The sequence below is a fragment of the Lepisma saccharinum genome, chromosome 11 (assembly GCF_977018435.1).
Source record: "Lepisma saccharinum chromosome 11, izLepSacc3.1, whole genome shotgun sequence".
In the NCBI taxonomy this organism is placed as follows: domain Eukaryota; kingdom Metazoa; phylum Arthropoda; class Insecta; order Zygentoma; family Lepismatidae; genus Lepisma; species Lepisma saccharinum.
In genome coordinates, this window is record NC_139239.1 from 43,358,400 (window position 1) to 43,372,924 (window position 14,525).

At 36.7% G+C, this 14,525-nt stretch overlaps 1 protein-coding gene across 1 annotated transcript; it reads left to right on the forward strand.

Moving 5' to 3' along the window:
• The first annotated feature begins 6,564 nt into the window (after positions 1 to 6,564).
• Positions 6,565 to 13,615, forward strand: LOC145994747 (zinc finger BED domain-containing protein 4-like). Its single transcript, XM_083130968.1, has 2 exons — positions 6,565 to 8,508; positions 12,931 to 13,615. Exons 1-2 carry the CDS (start codon positions 7,013 to 7,015, stop codon positions 13,406 to 13,408), a joined length of 1,974 nt encoding a protein of 657 aa, XP_082987094.1. The 5' UTR covers positions 6,565 to 7,012; the 3' UTR covers positions 13,409 to 13,615.
• The last annotated feature ends 910 nt before the right edge of the window (positions 13,616 to 14,525 follow it).

Here is a 14,525-nt window from a genome sequence, read left to right on the forward strand (position 1 = left end):
GTTTGTGTTAGTTTCTTGAAAATTATTGTTCCATATTTATATTATCGTGTATCTGACATGTGAGGAAATTTATTTTTCAAAATTTTCAAAATATGTCACGAATTTCTGTTATGATTTTTCAAGACTCATGCACAAAAAAGTGGAACCGATCCCGAAATTCACTCGTAATCTTGCCACCAAAAGTTCTATTTTCAAGTCCTGGACATGCCTGTTACTTTGTGTTTATGTGCCTTTGTTGTTCTCACCAAATCACCATTCTTCATCCTCACCATATGTCTAAAATGGAAAAAATCAATTAAAACAAAAATCTGGCAATGCTGAATTCAAAGTTGAGGCTACAACAACCTAAAAGAACATAAAAAAAAAATTTATAAAATAGAATTATCTCTGGTGTAGTTACATTGACACGTCATTTCCGATACAAAATTTTCCACCCGTGAAGGATACTGCTCTAAAACTTTTAAACTATTTCTACAGCTCAACTCTTACAACAGAAAATACACTCACTCCATCTTCTGAACTGCTTCAGAATCCACTGTAAATATGCACAAGAGAAAATCCATGCATAATTTGAGAGTATGAATTTCTCCCCATGTTGCAAGTGGAAGCGGTTTTTAAAGTTATTAAGCTATATACCGTGTTTGAAAAATATGATGAATAAGCATTTACAGAATCCCATGTATTCCTTATGGAGACACAACTTCAAATTCTGGTTAAGGCTGAAGAAAATGGGAGTTTGGAATATTTCTACTGCAAATATCATCTTCAACGGATCCTCTACCTGATTATATGTTTTCTTTCACCATCGGAAGTTTGATATCCCCAAGAAAACAAATAAAATAATTCTCCCATAAGCAGGGCTCAAAAAATCCCGACTAAAAATTTTGGCCTGGCGACTGTGATCTTATGCTGTAATATATACGAAATTTTGATGATTCTAAGTTCAATTTGCAGTACAGCCTAAGTTAGCAAATTATTTTTTTTTAAATCAACGTTGTGAGTCAGTAATAATTTCTTACTCTTTGTCCCCCAACACCCCATTTCCTGTTTTCTCGAATGATTTAATGATGTTTTGAATACCATGATGCTCAGCTTCTTATACAGTGTGTTTCCAAAGTTGCACATCCCACACTTTGAAAATGTATATCATGAAAACCATAAGAGATATTTACACCGGGTTTTCTGCATTATATAGTCTCATCCATTGAGATATTTTTCAATGCTTAAAATTATCAGTTTTCTCCATACAGAAAATTTAGATAAATTAGTAACTGGCGGAAGGCAGCCTTGAAATTTTTCCAGAAATGCACTTTTGAATGAGAAAAATATGTAAGAAATTATCGAAGGGTCATAATTAGATGTCTGATGACTGATGCCATGTCAATCTGTCATTTGCGACCAAAATTGGTCATGTGCAACATTTGTTGGATTTTTTATTGGCAATTTTATGGGTTGTGAAAAAGTGCCATTTTCGGGTCACACATGCCAATGCTAGCAGGTCGAAATATTTAATTGATTTGATTTGATTGATTTAATTTATTTTACTTTGCGTTTTGTGCCTCTTGGCTAATTTGCGAAGATGGGGATGAGTGATGAAATTATGAAATTGATAAATTGTCATTCACAAACAAGCATGCACGAGCGGAATTCGAACCCGGGCCCCGTGGCATCACAGCGCGATATGCTAACCACTCAGCCACAGGGTCCGGCAGGTCGAAATATTGTCAACAGACGCACATCACATGTGCCTAAGTATTGGCTATACATTTACGTGAAAAATCATAAACCAAGATTTTGTGCCGAAATTGGACTCTTGAGAGAATCCTAGTCTGTCTCTGGTTACACTGAATGAACAATGGCACGGTATATCAGAGACCTGTGTTCGAGTCCTGGTCAAACCTGCATTTTTCGCTGAAAATTTCTACGTTGGTATTTATTGTTAAAAATCAATTCTCAGATGTTTTCAGCAAATTAACAATATTTTTTGAAATAATGTAATTGCTTTTATTTGGATACATGCTAACATAAATTTATTAACCCAGTGATAGCGTACGTGATTAGTTTAGTGCAGAAAACATGGTGTAAATACCTCTTACGGTTTTCATGATATACATTTTCAAAGTTTGGGTTGTGCGATTTGCTAGTAGGTAGTTTCCTGGCGCCTGATTTTCAGAGCTGGCGCCTAGCTTTGAAGAAAATTTTTCGAGCACTACCCATAAGCGTAATGCATTTCTCCTTGCCTTCTATGGCCATCCTGGCAGTGTTGCCAAACCTGATGCACATAAAAGATCTAAATTTCACCTTAAATTGAGCTAAAGTAGACTTTCATGGAGCTAGATTTATGAAGGCTGGATAAAGTGCCTAATTTTAGTTGTCAATGGAGTGTGGGGGCTGCTATTACCGGTAACTTTAGTTTTCACCGTCTAGATCTGACGGCATCACCCATCTCAATAATCCACCGATGGGTGTATGAAATCAAAAATAAGGGATTACCGAATAACAATATTGTCATCTTCACCTCAGCCAAGGCGCTATATAAAAGTAGCTGGGAGGTAAGAGGGGGTGGGGTGATGCAGCCAATATAATAATATCATGTCTTGTGCAAAATGTATACGCATGGCAAAAGTTGGTCCATATGGACCGGGGCTAGTAATGGCATCATAGTGGGGCAGGTGACGGGTGCTAATTTTCACAGCCAATCCAGTGCAAGAAAAAGTCTGATCTGGCCTTAAAAGAGCTAAGTTGGCAACAGTGTTCCACAGCTGCATCAGAGAGAAGGAACTCAGGGGTGAAATTGTCACTCTTCCCCGTAACCTCCTTACATTCTGCTGAATGGTATATGTGCATTTGAATCTGCTGAACAGATACGACAACAAATTAGGTATTTTTCTATGCAAATTTATGAATGTTCCTAATGCTTTTCAAATAATAATAAAAAGAATTACTTCGAGTGAATCGTAAAAATAATGAAGGATATGTTGTGAAAATTAGTTTCAAAATAATTGCAGACTTTTCACAGGCAGCATTCCTAGATTGAGTGGAAATTTAGTGCTTTGAAATAAATCTCATCTCTCAATTGTATACATTATTGCCACGAAGAAAAAACAAATACATTGAGCTGATGGAAACATTCGTCGAATTCCACACTGAATTATTTTTTGTGAACATTCTGAAACAAAATTATTCAACTTAATTACTAAACTCCATACTCATTGTATCTGAATGTCATACTTACAAAAAATAAATAAATAAAAAAATATTTAAAAAATGGAGTGTTTTAGATTTGAACTCACAACCCTTAATTCCTGGGGGAAAAAACAATCTGTGTGGTGAGTACTTTACCACTACTCTACAACATCGCTTGTAGGAAATGTCTTGAAACATGTTGATGATTGCACAATCCATCACTTTTCTATGCGACCAACACATTTTTCCTGCAAATTGCAAGAATTATTAATTATATTACACAGTACTTTGCAAAGTGTTGTTATATTTATTTGCATAAACTATTCATAATTATGCCCTTTTGTGTTCAAACTTGACAGAGATTTCCTCCAGGTAGACCTCGAGTGAGTGCAGTGTTTCCAACCTCACAACAGTTTATCTGATTCCAATTTTAACCAGAGGCGCAACCACGAATTTTTGTCTGGGAGGGGTGCAAATACCAGGATATATATACCAATAATAATAATACTAATAATGTTATTAAAACATTATTGTTATTATTATCATCATTGTTATTATTGATTTGCTTTACTTTGCTTCTTCTGCCACTTTTGGCTAATTTGCGAAGATGGGGATGAGTGATGGCATGATGAAAATGATGAATTCATACTTGCAAACATCCATGCCCAAGCTGGGATTGGAACCCAGGACCAATATTATTATTACTATTAGTAGTGGTAGTATCAAATACGTAGTTATCCTCGTAAATTACGCAAAAAGGAGGTAGAAGTTTGTGCTAAGGCATTTGTGTTCGAACAAAAAATTTGAATTACTTCACATAAATCACTGAAAACAAGCACATAAACTATTTTTGAAAGACAGAAAATGCTTGATAAATGAATTTCAAATATATACTGCTGGACAAAAAAACCTGACACCTTAATATTTGACATCTGAGTTGCAATTACTTATGAATTGCACTCTGTTAAGTATTGAACAATTGAACATTCATTATTGAACATTTTCCATAGTTTTTCCATTTATTATTTATTTATTTACTCGTATTTACTTATTTGGAACACCTAGTAGGCTCAAAATTAATTTCATGCAATTTTGTTTTAATTTATTGATTTTCAATTCCTGTTTATGTTATTTTGTTTAATGTCTAGAGAGCCATGAATTTTGGTTCATAGTAACCATAGTAACAGATATTATTGACATTGTCATTTCTGGTATTTTTCTGCAACTGTATTGTAAGTTTGCTAGCTTGAAAATGAGACGTAAACAGGTAGTAAAAGCTGTAGTTCTTCGCGATGATGGTCATAGTGTGCACTATATTGCTAGGGTGCTAAATATAGCACGAAGTACTATCCATGAAGCTCTAAGATGGTATGATGCAACTGGTTCCTATGGTAGGAGACCGGGTTCTGGTCGGAAACTATGCACAACAGCATGGGAAGATCGTTTAATGCGTATCATAGTCTTAAGAGACCGTCGTACAACTTCAAATATTGTGTCACAGCGTTTGAGAAATGTTCATAGAGCTGAAATAATGCCCTTTGGGGGCGGTGGTGTCATGGTCCTGGGAGGTATCTCTTTAGAAGGACGTACAGAGTTGGTTCTTGTAGAGAATGGGGCAATGATCTGCCAGAATGTCTGGCAGATCATGTAGTACCATATGCACTAGGGATGGGACCGATTAATCGGTACTCTATCGGTATCGGCCGATATAAGCATATCGGTATATCGGCATATCGGTTTATTTACCGATAATTTTACCGATCCGATATTTTTTTTTTTTTCAAAAGTTGACAGAATTCTGTAATTATTTCCCTTTCATGGAAGAAAATTAACAAGGTCACAGAATTCCTCATATATTCCTCTGAAAACAGACCGCAGGAATCTTTCAATTTAACTTTTTTTTTTAGCGGAGTAATATTCATAACGAAGACAATCGTAAAAAACTGCAGCCGGCAAATCGGTTCCAAATCTCACGTTCATGTTGTCAAGTTAACTGCTATATATTTTTTTAGAGGAACGGTGTGCAGAATGAATCCGACCATAAGCAATTGCAGTCAATAAACCAGTTCCAAAACTCACATTCATGCTTTCTCATTGAAAGGTAATGAAGTCTTCGCTACCATACATTTGCGTACATCTTCGAGCAGGTTGACAAGAAATACATGCTACGCACGCACAGCTTGATTGAGGGATCTCACTTTTCGCACCCGCAACTTCACCGCTGTTTGCTCCCTTCGACTTGTTACATCATGAAAAGTTCCGTGTGTTAATGCTAAGAAATCTTCACAATGAATAAATTTGCCGTGACGTCAGACCACGGAGGGGTGGGGCTTGTGTTCGATTTGGTGTGCGACCAGATATACCGCTTTCTAGACAGAGAAGCGAGCAGAGGGGAGGGAGCATGGAAGATTTGCAAGCCAGTTGTTGGCCATGCGTTGCCAAATTGTGCGTCGTTCTTCAACATATAGTTGTTTCCTTTATTCGATAGCAAGTGTTTGTATCGTCATGAAAGAGAAAAACGGACACAGAAAAACTAGACATAATATTTGACCTTGATAAAGGTTTGACAACAAAGGAAGGGCAGGAATCTATTCAGATGGCAACGTGGCACTCGAGCGCAAGAAAGGGGAAGCAAGAGAGAACAAACTTATCGCAGTAGTCACGCAGTATTGCCATATGAACGAAACTTCCACTAGGAACAGGGAAAGGGGATATTTTCATTTTGTGGCAGTTGAAAATTGTCAGTAATGCAGGTAGTACACCTGAGCCGACTGAATCGAAACTAGTGATAATGGCCTCAAGTGGAATCCAGGTTCTGTGAAAATCGGCTGCTACTGATAGAACATTCCAATTATCCCGTTTATATGTTTTCAATTTCCGCAACTGTTATGCTCCTTTTGGTTTGATTTCACTCCACATGGAAAGGTGCTCCAAGATTCAAACGTAGTAAATAAAATTGCATTTTCTTTTGGAAAAAGCACTAATAAAAAAACTGATGGTGCCAAACAGAGGCGGATCACCCCCCCCCCCAAACACACCCACCCACACGCAACTCTCCTTAGTCGGCAGCTGTCCTACAGAGAAGGAAAATTGAATAATTCGTGAACTTTCATATTGAAAATGAATTTTGCACGTAACATTTAGAGATATTAAATTTGTCTGCTCCCGTGGGAATTTCTCCCACCTCGACATTAATATTTTTTGGTGTGCCGTTACTGATGTCGAATTATATTAAAATTCTCTCAGAGTTAGAATAGCCTATTTTTGCATTGCATTTCACATTTTTAAAGCACATTTCTGGGTGTGTGCAGGAACTCGAGAAAGTCTGTTCCCGGATCGGCCGGGGGGGGGGGGGGAATCTCGATACAGACTTCAGAAGTGGCATTTCTTGAAAATAGCAATTTTTATTCCAGAAATGCAAAAACAATTACTTGAGGGGAAAGTAATGATTAGAATTCGAGATATTCACAATGCTGGTGAATTTCAACATTTCCCACTTCGTAAATTTCCCGACTTAGACGAAAAATGGAAAATTTTTACCCACCCAGAACATTCGTTTCGTAGGTTAAAAAAAATTCCCCATCCCGCACACACTTAAATATCCGATCTAGCGACAATAGCGAATTTTGCAGTCCAGTTGTTGGAAACACTGTCTCAACTGTGCTGCATGCTCACTCGGCCTGCTGCTCTCTTTACTCTCTCTTTGTTTGTGTGCATCGTGTTGAATACATCGCGTCACTACTTTTGTGTCTAGTTATCCAAGTTCGTTTTTTGTTGTGTGTGGTTTTTTTTTTTTTTGTTTTGTGTTAAGTTTCTGCGTAGAGACATGCCAAAAGAGAAGAGTACAGTGTGGAAACATTTTAAAATTAAAATAACCGATGTTTCTAAAGTTGTGTGTCAACATTGTTCTGCCGAAATTTCTAGAGGCGGGAAGTCGACAAAATCATATACCACGTCTAACATGCAATATCATTTGAAACGATGTCTTCCACATCTGAGAAAGCTGAAAGATTTATATAGTGAAGAAGTATTTGCTGAAAGTGAGAACTCTAGTTCCGGGGAAAATAATGCTGAAAAAGAAGATAAAGTACCGCATGTGCAATGTGATGTTTTTGAACCAACACCTGGCCCAAGTTCATCTGTTCTTGCTATCCGTGAAACGCTATCAGGATATCAAAAAACCAATTCAAAACTTACCATGCAGCCGACAATAGACTCTTTGTTAAACAAGAAAAAAAAATATTCAAGAAATGACCCAAAATCAATAGCAATTGATAGAAAAATATGTGAAATGGTTGTTCTGGACATGTTACCGATGCAAACGGTAGAAAAGGATGGATTTCGAAGGTTTGTCAACTTTTTAGAACCACGGTATCAGATACTTAATCGGAAGGCATTGTCTTCCTCACTGATACCTAAAATGTATGAACGTGTATCACAGAAGGTCCATATAATGCTGGAAACTTGTACATTCATTGCTGTAACAACAGATGTGTGGACCTCAATTGCTGGGCAAGATTTTTTGAGTGTGACAGCACACTTTATAGACACAAATTTTAAATTAATAAATTTAAATCTTGAAGTAGTGCCTTTCAGTGGCACAAGTCACACTGGACTCAATATTGCAGAAAACCTCAAAGAATGTTTTAATAAATGGGGAATTTCCTCGGCAGTAAAAGTAATCATTACAGACAATGCTCCCAACATGAAACGTGCTGCAGGTTTGTTGGATGATCCATTACCTATATGGATACCATGCATGGCACATTTGCTTCAGCTTGTTGTCAACCAGTGCCTAAGTCAAACTGAAATATCTTCGGTTATTAAAATTGTAAAGAGAATAGCAACGCACTTTCATATGTCACCAAAAGACTCCAGAAAATTAAAGGAAACCCAAGAAAATCTAGGACTTCCAGCTCATAGTTTAATCCAAGATGTTCCCACTAGATGGGATTCAACGTATCTTATGTTGGAGCGTTTCTTTGAACAAAGACTTTCTGTAACAATTGTAACATCATCTTTGTCACTCCCAGTCGAAATATCGTCATCACAGTGGACCCTAATCGAGAGTTTGGTAAAGGTGTTGAAAATATTCCATGAAGCTACTGTATCATGTAGCAGTAATAGCACATCGATATCAGATATAATCCCAATGAAGAACAGTGTTGTACAGGCAATGAACAGTTTTGCATCTGAACGCCGAGTGAGGAACTTAGCAGAAGATTTGAAATCAACACTAGAACGTCGATTTCAAGAACTTCAGCCTGGGACAAAAGAAGTCTACATGAAGGCAACAAGTCTGGATCCTCGCTACAAATTAAGGTAAGCAAAAATCAGTAACTTTACAAGGACCTTCTCTGTTATATACCTGTCACTTTTTTACAAAATTTGTTCTTTTTTCCTTTGCATATTTCCAAGGTAAGACTCTACTTTATGTCCTTTTCCTAAGAAATACGTGTCATATATCATTGGAAAGCTTATTGTATAAGGAATTCAACAACTTAAATTACCTGGAGGAGGAAATTGATAAAAACTGAGGAACGACTTGATATGACCGGATCCCTCTCCGATTTTCTTCGTATTTGGCATGCTCACTAATTGAGGCCTCCTAATCACGAATCTGAAGTTAAAATTTGTCGGGAACATCTAGAAATTGCAAAATAAGCAAAAATAAGGTTAGGAGGCCTCAATTAGTGAGTATGTCAAATATGAAGAAAATCGGAGAGGGGTCCGGTCATCTCAAGTCATACCAAAAGGGATATTGTTCGGATATGAGTAATTGAACGTACTGAGGAAATTTTTCGATGATGAAGCACATATTTAGAAGGGAAATGAGTGCTAATGGAACCTAATGTAACAGGCCTTACCTAACCTCGTAGGCATACCTCGTCCCCGTGAATGGTTCGTGGAGCTACCCGTGCATGGTTTTTGGAGCTAACATGAATGGTTTGTGGAGCTACCCATGCATGGTTTCGGGGGCTATAGTGAACAGAAAGTATAAAAAGAAAAAAGTACTTACCCGAAGAGATGCCGGCTGTCTGCAAGCACGGTTTTGAGCAATGGACTAAATTATTACTGGGGATAAACGTATTTTACACTATCTACAAGTTTTTAGGAACCTGTTCTTCTTCATGCATCATACACACGCACAATGCCCCGCGAACGCAAATGAGCAAAGCACATGCATTCACAATGCGGACACAAAGACGAACCTGCAGTGTTGTTAACTCCCATCGGTTACCACCAAAAGGCAATAAGGACGTAAAGTAGAGTCTAGCCAATTCCAAAATGTATTAAGAATAGAAAAAAGGTATCTGCTATCTAAGGTGTCACTTTATGTATTATTAATCAGAACCCAGCAAATAATGCCCGCAAATAGCAAGAAGAATTAGGTTACGTCTCAAAGTACCAAAATTGTGACTGGTAAATAATTGGAAGTTAAGTTTGGCTTCAAATTATCAAAACAGTCATCATACACAAATTCCTTTTTTTCTGATTTTTTTAAAAATATATATATTTCTGAATTATGCCTTCATTAAGGCAATTTGCCAAAACTGGCAATAAATCAGTGCTAAATAAAAAAAAATGGTAAATGTTTACTATCCTTCGGACACCTATAACTTCTGAGTTTCGTCAATTATTGACATTTCTACTTACCTATCTGCTTCACGGATCATTTTTTAACGTGTATTCACGTTTTTTTGATCAATTTTTTTTTAAAAAGTGTTTTTGTAACTGAAGAACGTACGTTTCCGCAAATGGTTTGTGGGGCTATGTGAGAATGGTGTCTGGGGCTATGCGAGAATGGTGTGTGGCGCTACGCATATTTTTTTTCGAAACCAATTTTTAACTATTGTAACCCATTGTGACCCTACCTAACCTAACCTTAGCGGAAATGGTTCGTGGGGCTATGCGTCAATGGTTGAATTTCCGCTATGAAACATTCCCACATCACACAAAACACCTTCCAGATGTTAGACAATGCTACAGGAACTTATTACGTTAAGTAGTTTCTTCTGTAGAAATGAAGAAATCTGTCCGAAGGATAGTAAACTAGTACCAAAAAAATACAATACAGCAGTTTCTGATTTTTTTTTTGTTCCTGCATTTGACCACAGCAGAACATTACTTCTTGAGTTTGTTTTAAGTTCACTTTATGCACAGAAAGGTTAGTTGGTACTGAATGTGCAGTTTAAAGTGGAATCTGAACCTTGTGCCATATGCGCTCGTGTTGTGTGATGCTACAATACCCAATATGACTCACATAACTTTACCAAACTCCAATATTATAACTTCTTTGTGTAATTTATCGCACAAACAGCGATGCGAAAAAAAAAGTTTTCGTCAAGAGTTTTCAGTCCTCGTGATATGAACGGCTAGACATAGAGATTATTTATTCATGGGCGAAGTTCAGCCTGTGGCAGCTCTACCACTTAACCTACAAAACTAATATATCATCATGAAATTTTATTTTTAATCCTATCTAAATCCTTTATATTTTGTCAATGGAAGTGTTGTGCATTTGTTTCAAAACTCTTTGATCTGTGGACGAAATTACTTTAAAATGTTAAAAAGTAAGTAAAATAAACCACATCAATCAATTGTTAGATCATCCACAATAATAATGCGTCTACTATTGTTCTAGAAGTGCTTATGATTCTGGTAGGCTTTTTTATGACTTGCATCATGCCGAAATGTTTCCTTGGTTAGCTGGGTGTGCTGAGAGAAACAGAATATTGTTTTGCTACACATGTACTATCTTTTGGGCAAAAGACTCTGAATGGCGTATGGTGTTCTGAGTTGAACAACCTAATTAGAAAATGCTATAAAATACCAGTCTTACAAACCTTTGTTGCATGGTGAGGCATCTCATTTGCTAGCATTTAAATATGCCTGGATCATGTTTTATCAGAAGCTGCCTAACTTCAGGCAACACAATGAAACTTTGCTTTCAAATAGACAATGCTTATATTGAATAATCCCATAAGTAATCTATTAGGCAAAAAGGACTTTGGACTTGGCATTCCCACTCGAAATGCTCATGGTACGCCATTGGTATTTATGAGCAACCATTCATTTACACTTTTCATATGTATATCTGGGCTGCTGCTATCTACTTCACGTGCTTGGGGTACAAAGAGGTATTAATTACATTGCAAAATGCTTTTCTTCAGTTAGGTGAGTCAGGTTTGGACTCTTAGCATTAATAGAACACACCTAAATGCTTTCGGTACTAATTTACTATTCCACAAACAGATTTCTTCATTTTTGCACAAGAAACTACTTACGGTAATAAGTTCCTGTAGCATTGTCTAACGTCTGGAAAGTGTTTTCTGTCATGTGGGAATGTATCATAGCGGAAATCCATTATTTTTGTTGAAAAGTAATTCTTCGACGCACAATAGCCTTTGGCGCGTACACCTCCGTAGATTGTCATGCTTGTGTTTTGTTGATTGCAGGGTTTCCAACCATGCTGATGTTTTCCGAAAAGATGATGTATCATGGATGCGTGGTGAAATTCATACCGGGTGTGAAAGATCCACTGGATTTTGTAATTGGGTACTTGAAAAACAGTAGTCCCACAAACCATTGATGGATAGCCCCAGAAACCATTCATGCATAGCCCCACGAACCATTTCCGGCAAGGTTAGGTTAGGCAAGCATAGTTAAAATTGTGTTCGTAAAATAATGTGAAGAAGCTTAAAAAAATAAAAACTTCATGAGTATTTTTTGGTTACGAAGGTTGGAAACACTGCATCGACAAAATACAAGCACGACTCGCGATGATGTACGAAGGTGTATGCGCCATACTGTTTCTTACGTAAATAAAGAAGTACTCGTAATGTGAAAAATTGAAATTACTTTCATGAAAAAAAATGAGAATACACCTTCAAGAATGTTCCGCGAAGCAGATACATAAGTACGAATGTTAAAAGTGACTAAACTAAGAAGTTACATGTGTTTGTGGAATAGTAAATTCTTACCATGCTTTCATTGTTAGGTTAGGTGTTTCAGGTTTAGGGCTATTAGTATTAAAATGTCCCTAAATGATTTCAGCATCTGATCACGTAAGATTCAGTGTAAAGCACAAAACCCTCTGTTGAGCCTCACATGAAAAAAAATAATGATAGAACTATGTATCCAAGACGTGAGTAAACCGAGAACAACTTCTCACTGTGAAGTGCAAACAATCATGTACACTACTTTTCAAATCTTACTTTATCTGGTAAATAATGCTTTTGAAGCTTTTAACTGTGCTACTTAGCTTCTCCATGCTTCAAATTTACTTTCCAAAACTGTTTCCAGTATTCTAAAGCATTTTTCTAATTAAAAAAAAACAACATGTAAAGGCTTGTATGGGGATCTGGTGGCTAAGTAAAGCCCATTTCTTTTAAAGGGCTAATTTATTGCTAGGCCTTAATTAAACTAGTCAGTAATTAGGCAGGTTTTTTTTCAGTATTGTGGTGAGTTAAGTCAGTAATTTTGACTGACTAGTTTCCATCCCTGGGATGAAGTTGTAGTAATGGTTGTTGAAAAATAGAACTAGTTCCCTCAAAATAAAATCTGAAATACACCACCCAACAAAAATATTATGATTTAACACGTCTTTCAATTTCTAATTCAAATTAGTAAGTGTGGACAGTATTAATGCAGTTTTCAGTGTAGGATTATTGCAAAAGTTCATTTTTCTAATGTACATGCTCATACACATCAGAAGTAAAGTTTTTTCATTTCATTTTACAGGATTTTTAGAGAAGCATCACAGTCGACTCTAGTAAAAGAGTTGCTACAGCAAGAGTTTGAAGCCTCTACCTCATGTACGGAAACTGGTGGAAACCATGATGAACAGATTTCAAGTCAGTCCAATGCTGAATATGGACTTTGGGGTATTTGTACCCAACTTCTTGAAGAGTGTACCCATAGTGAAACACGTTCCACATCTCCTCTGGAAGCTGAAATGGACTCTTTCTTCAATGAACCATTGATATCTCACAGTAACAGTGCCCTTGGTTATTGGGAAGGAAACACCAAGTATCCACTTCTGAGAAACTTGGCAAATAAATACCTAGGTGTGCCAGCATCTTCAGTTTCGTCTGAAAGACAATTCAGCACAGCAGGATATATCTGCAACAAAAACCGCACAAGACTGAATCCACAGAAGGTTCAGCAACTTACATTTTTGAATAAGAACCTGCCAGTTGTAGACTTCAAGTGGGACTAGTTTGTGTTATTTCTCTTTCCATTCAAGAAAAACCAATTGAAATATCTGCATGTTAAATGTGATTAAAATTGATTTTTTATTTTTCAGATCAATGTAAACAATGCAATACCCCAGAGTTTGTTGATAGACAGTGCATATTATATATGTGTAGTTAATAGATGTATTTTTATCAATATTTCTAAATATAACTTACATTTTTCTCAGATATTGATTGAAGGACTGTATATTATTCCAATTTTCCTATACTTGCTACTTTGTATTGAAGGAACACCATGCACAAGGTGTTGAGATTGCGAGTTGACCACTCCACACAGCGACTACTTTATATCGGATCGGTAGAATATCGGTTATCGGTATCGGTAAATTTCATATCGGTACTTTATCGGTATCGGTAAAAATTTCATATCGTCCCATCCCTAATATGCACCATTCATAGGCCCGGACTTTGTTTTTATGCATGATAATGCACGTCCTCACATTGCGAATATTGTCATGGAGTAATTGGACGAAGTTGCGATTACACGATTAGAATGGCCATCAAAAAGTCCTGACCTAAATTCGATAGAGCACGTCTGGGATCAACTGAAACGACATATCAGAAACCGCACAATAGTTCCAGAAACAATTGAAGAGCTAAGACGTGCTATTCAAGAAGAATGGGAGCAATTGGACCAAGAAGTGATTGCCAACCTTATTCGAAGTATGCCATGGTTGTTACAAGCTGTAATTGATGGCAGGGAAGGTAACACCCGCTACTAGACAGCTTATATACCTCACCAGTACCAGTTAACAATATTAAAAAATATATTGCTAAGATTTTTTAAATATTTTTTTGGTATTTTTGTGTAACTTTCGTTTATGTTCTAATTTAACTTATTAACAATAAATTTTAATTTGCTTTCTGTTGAATATATTCAGGTTTTCGTATTTCCAATAATTTCTGCAATATTTAGTTAGCCGTCGAATCAGAATGTATGCATTATCACAAAAAATGCAAGTGTCCGTTATTTTTTGTCCAGCAGTGTATATTTTTTTCATTAACATAACTTTCATGCACGATATGTTTCACATATATTCAACGTGGAGTGACGTGGACACTAAATTGTGTACGTATTCA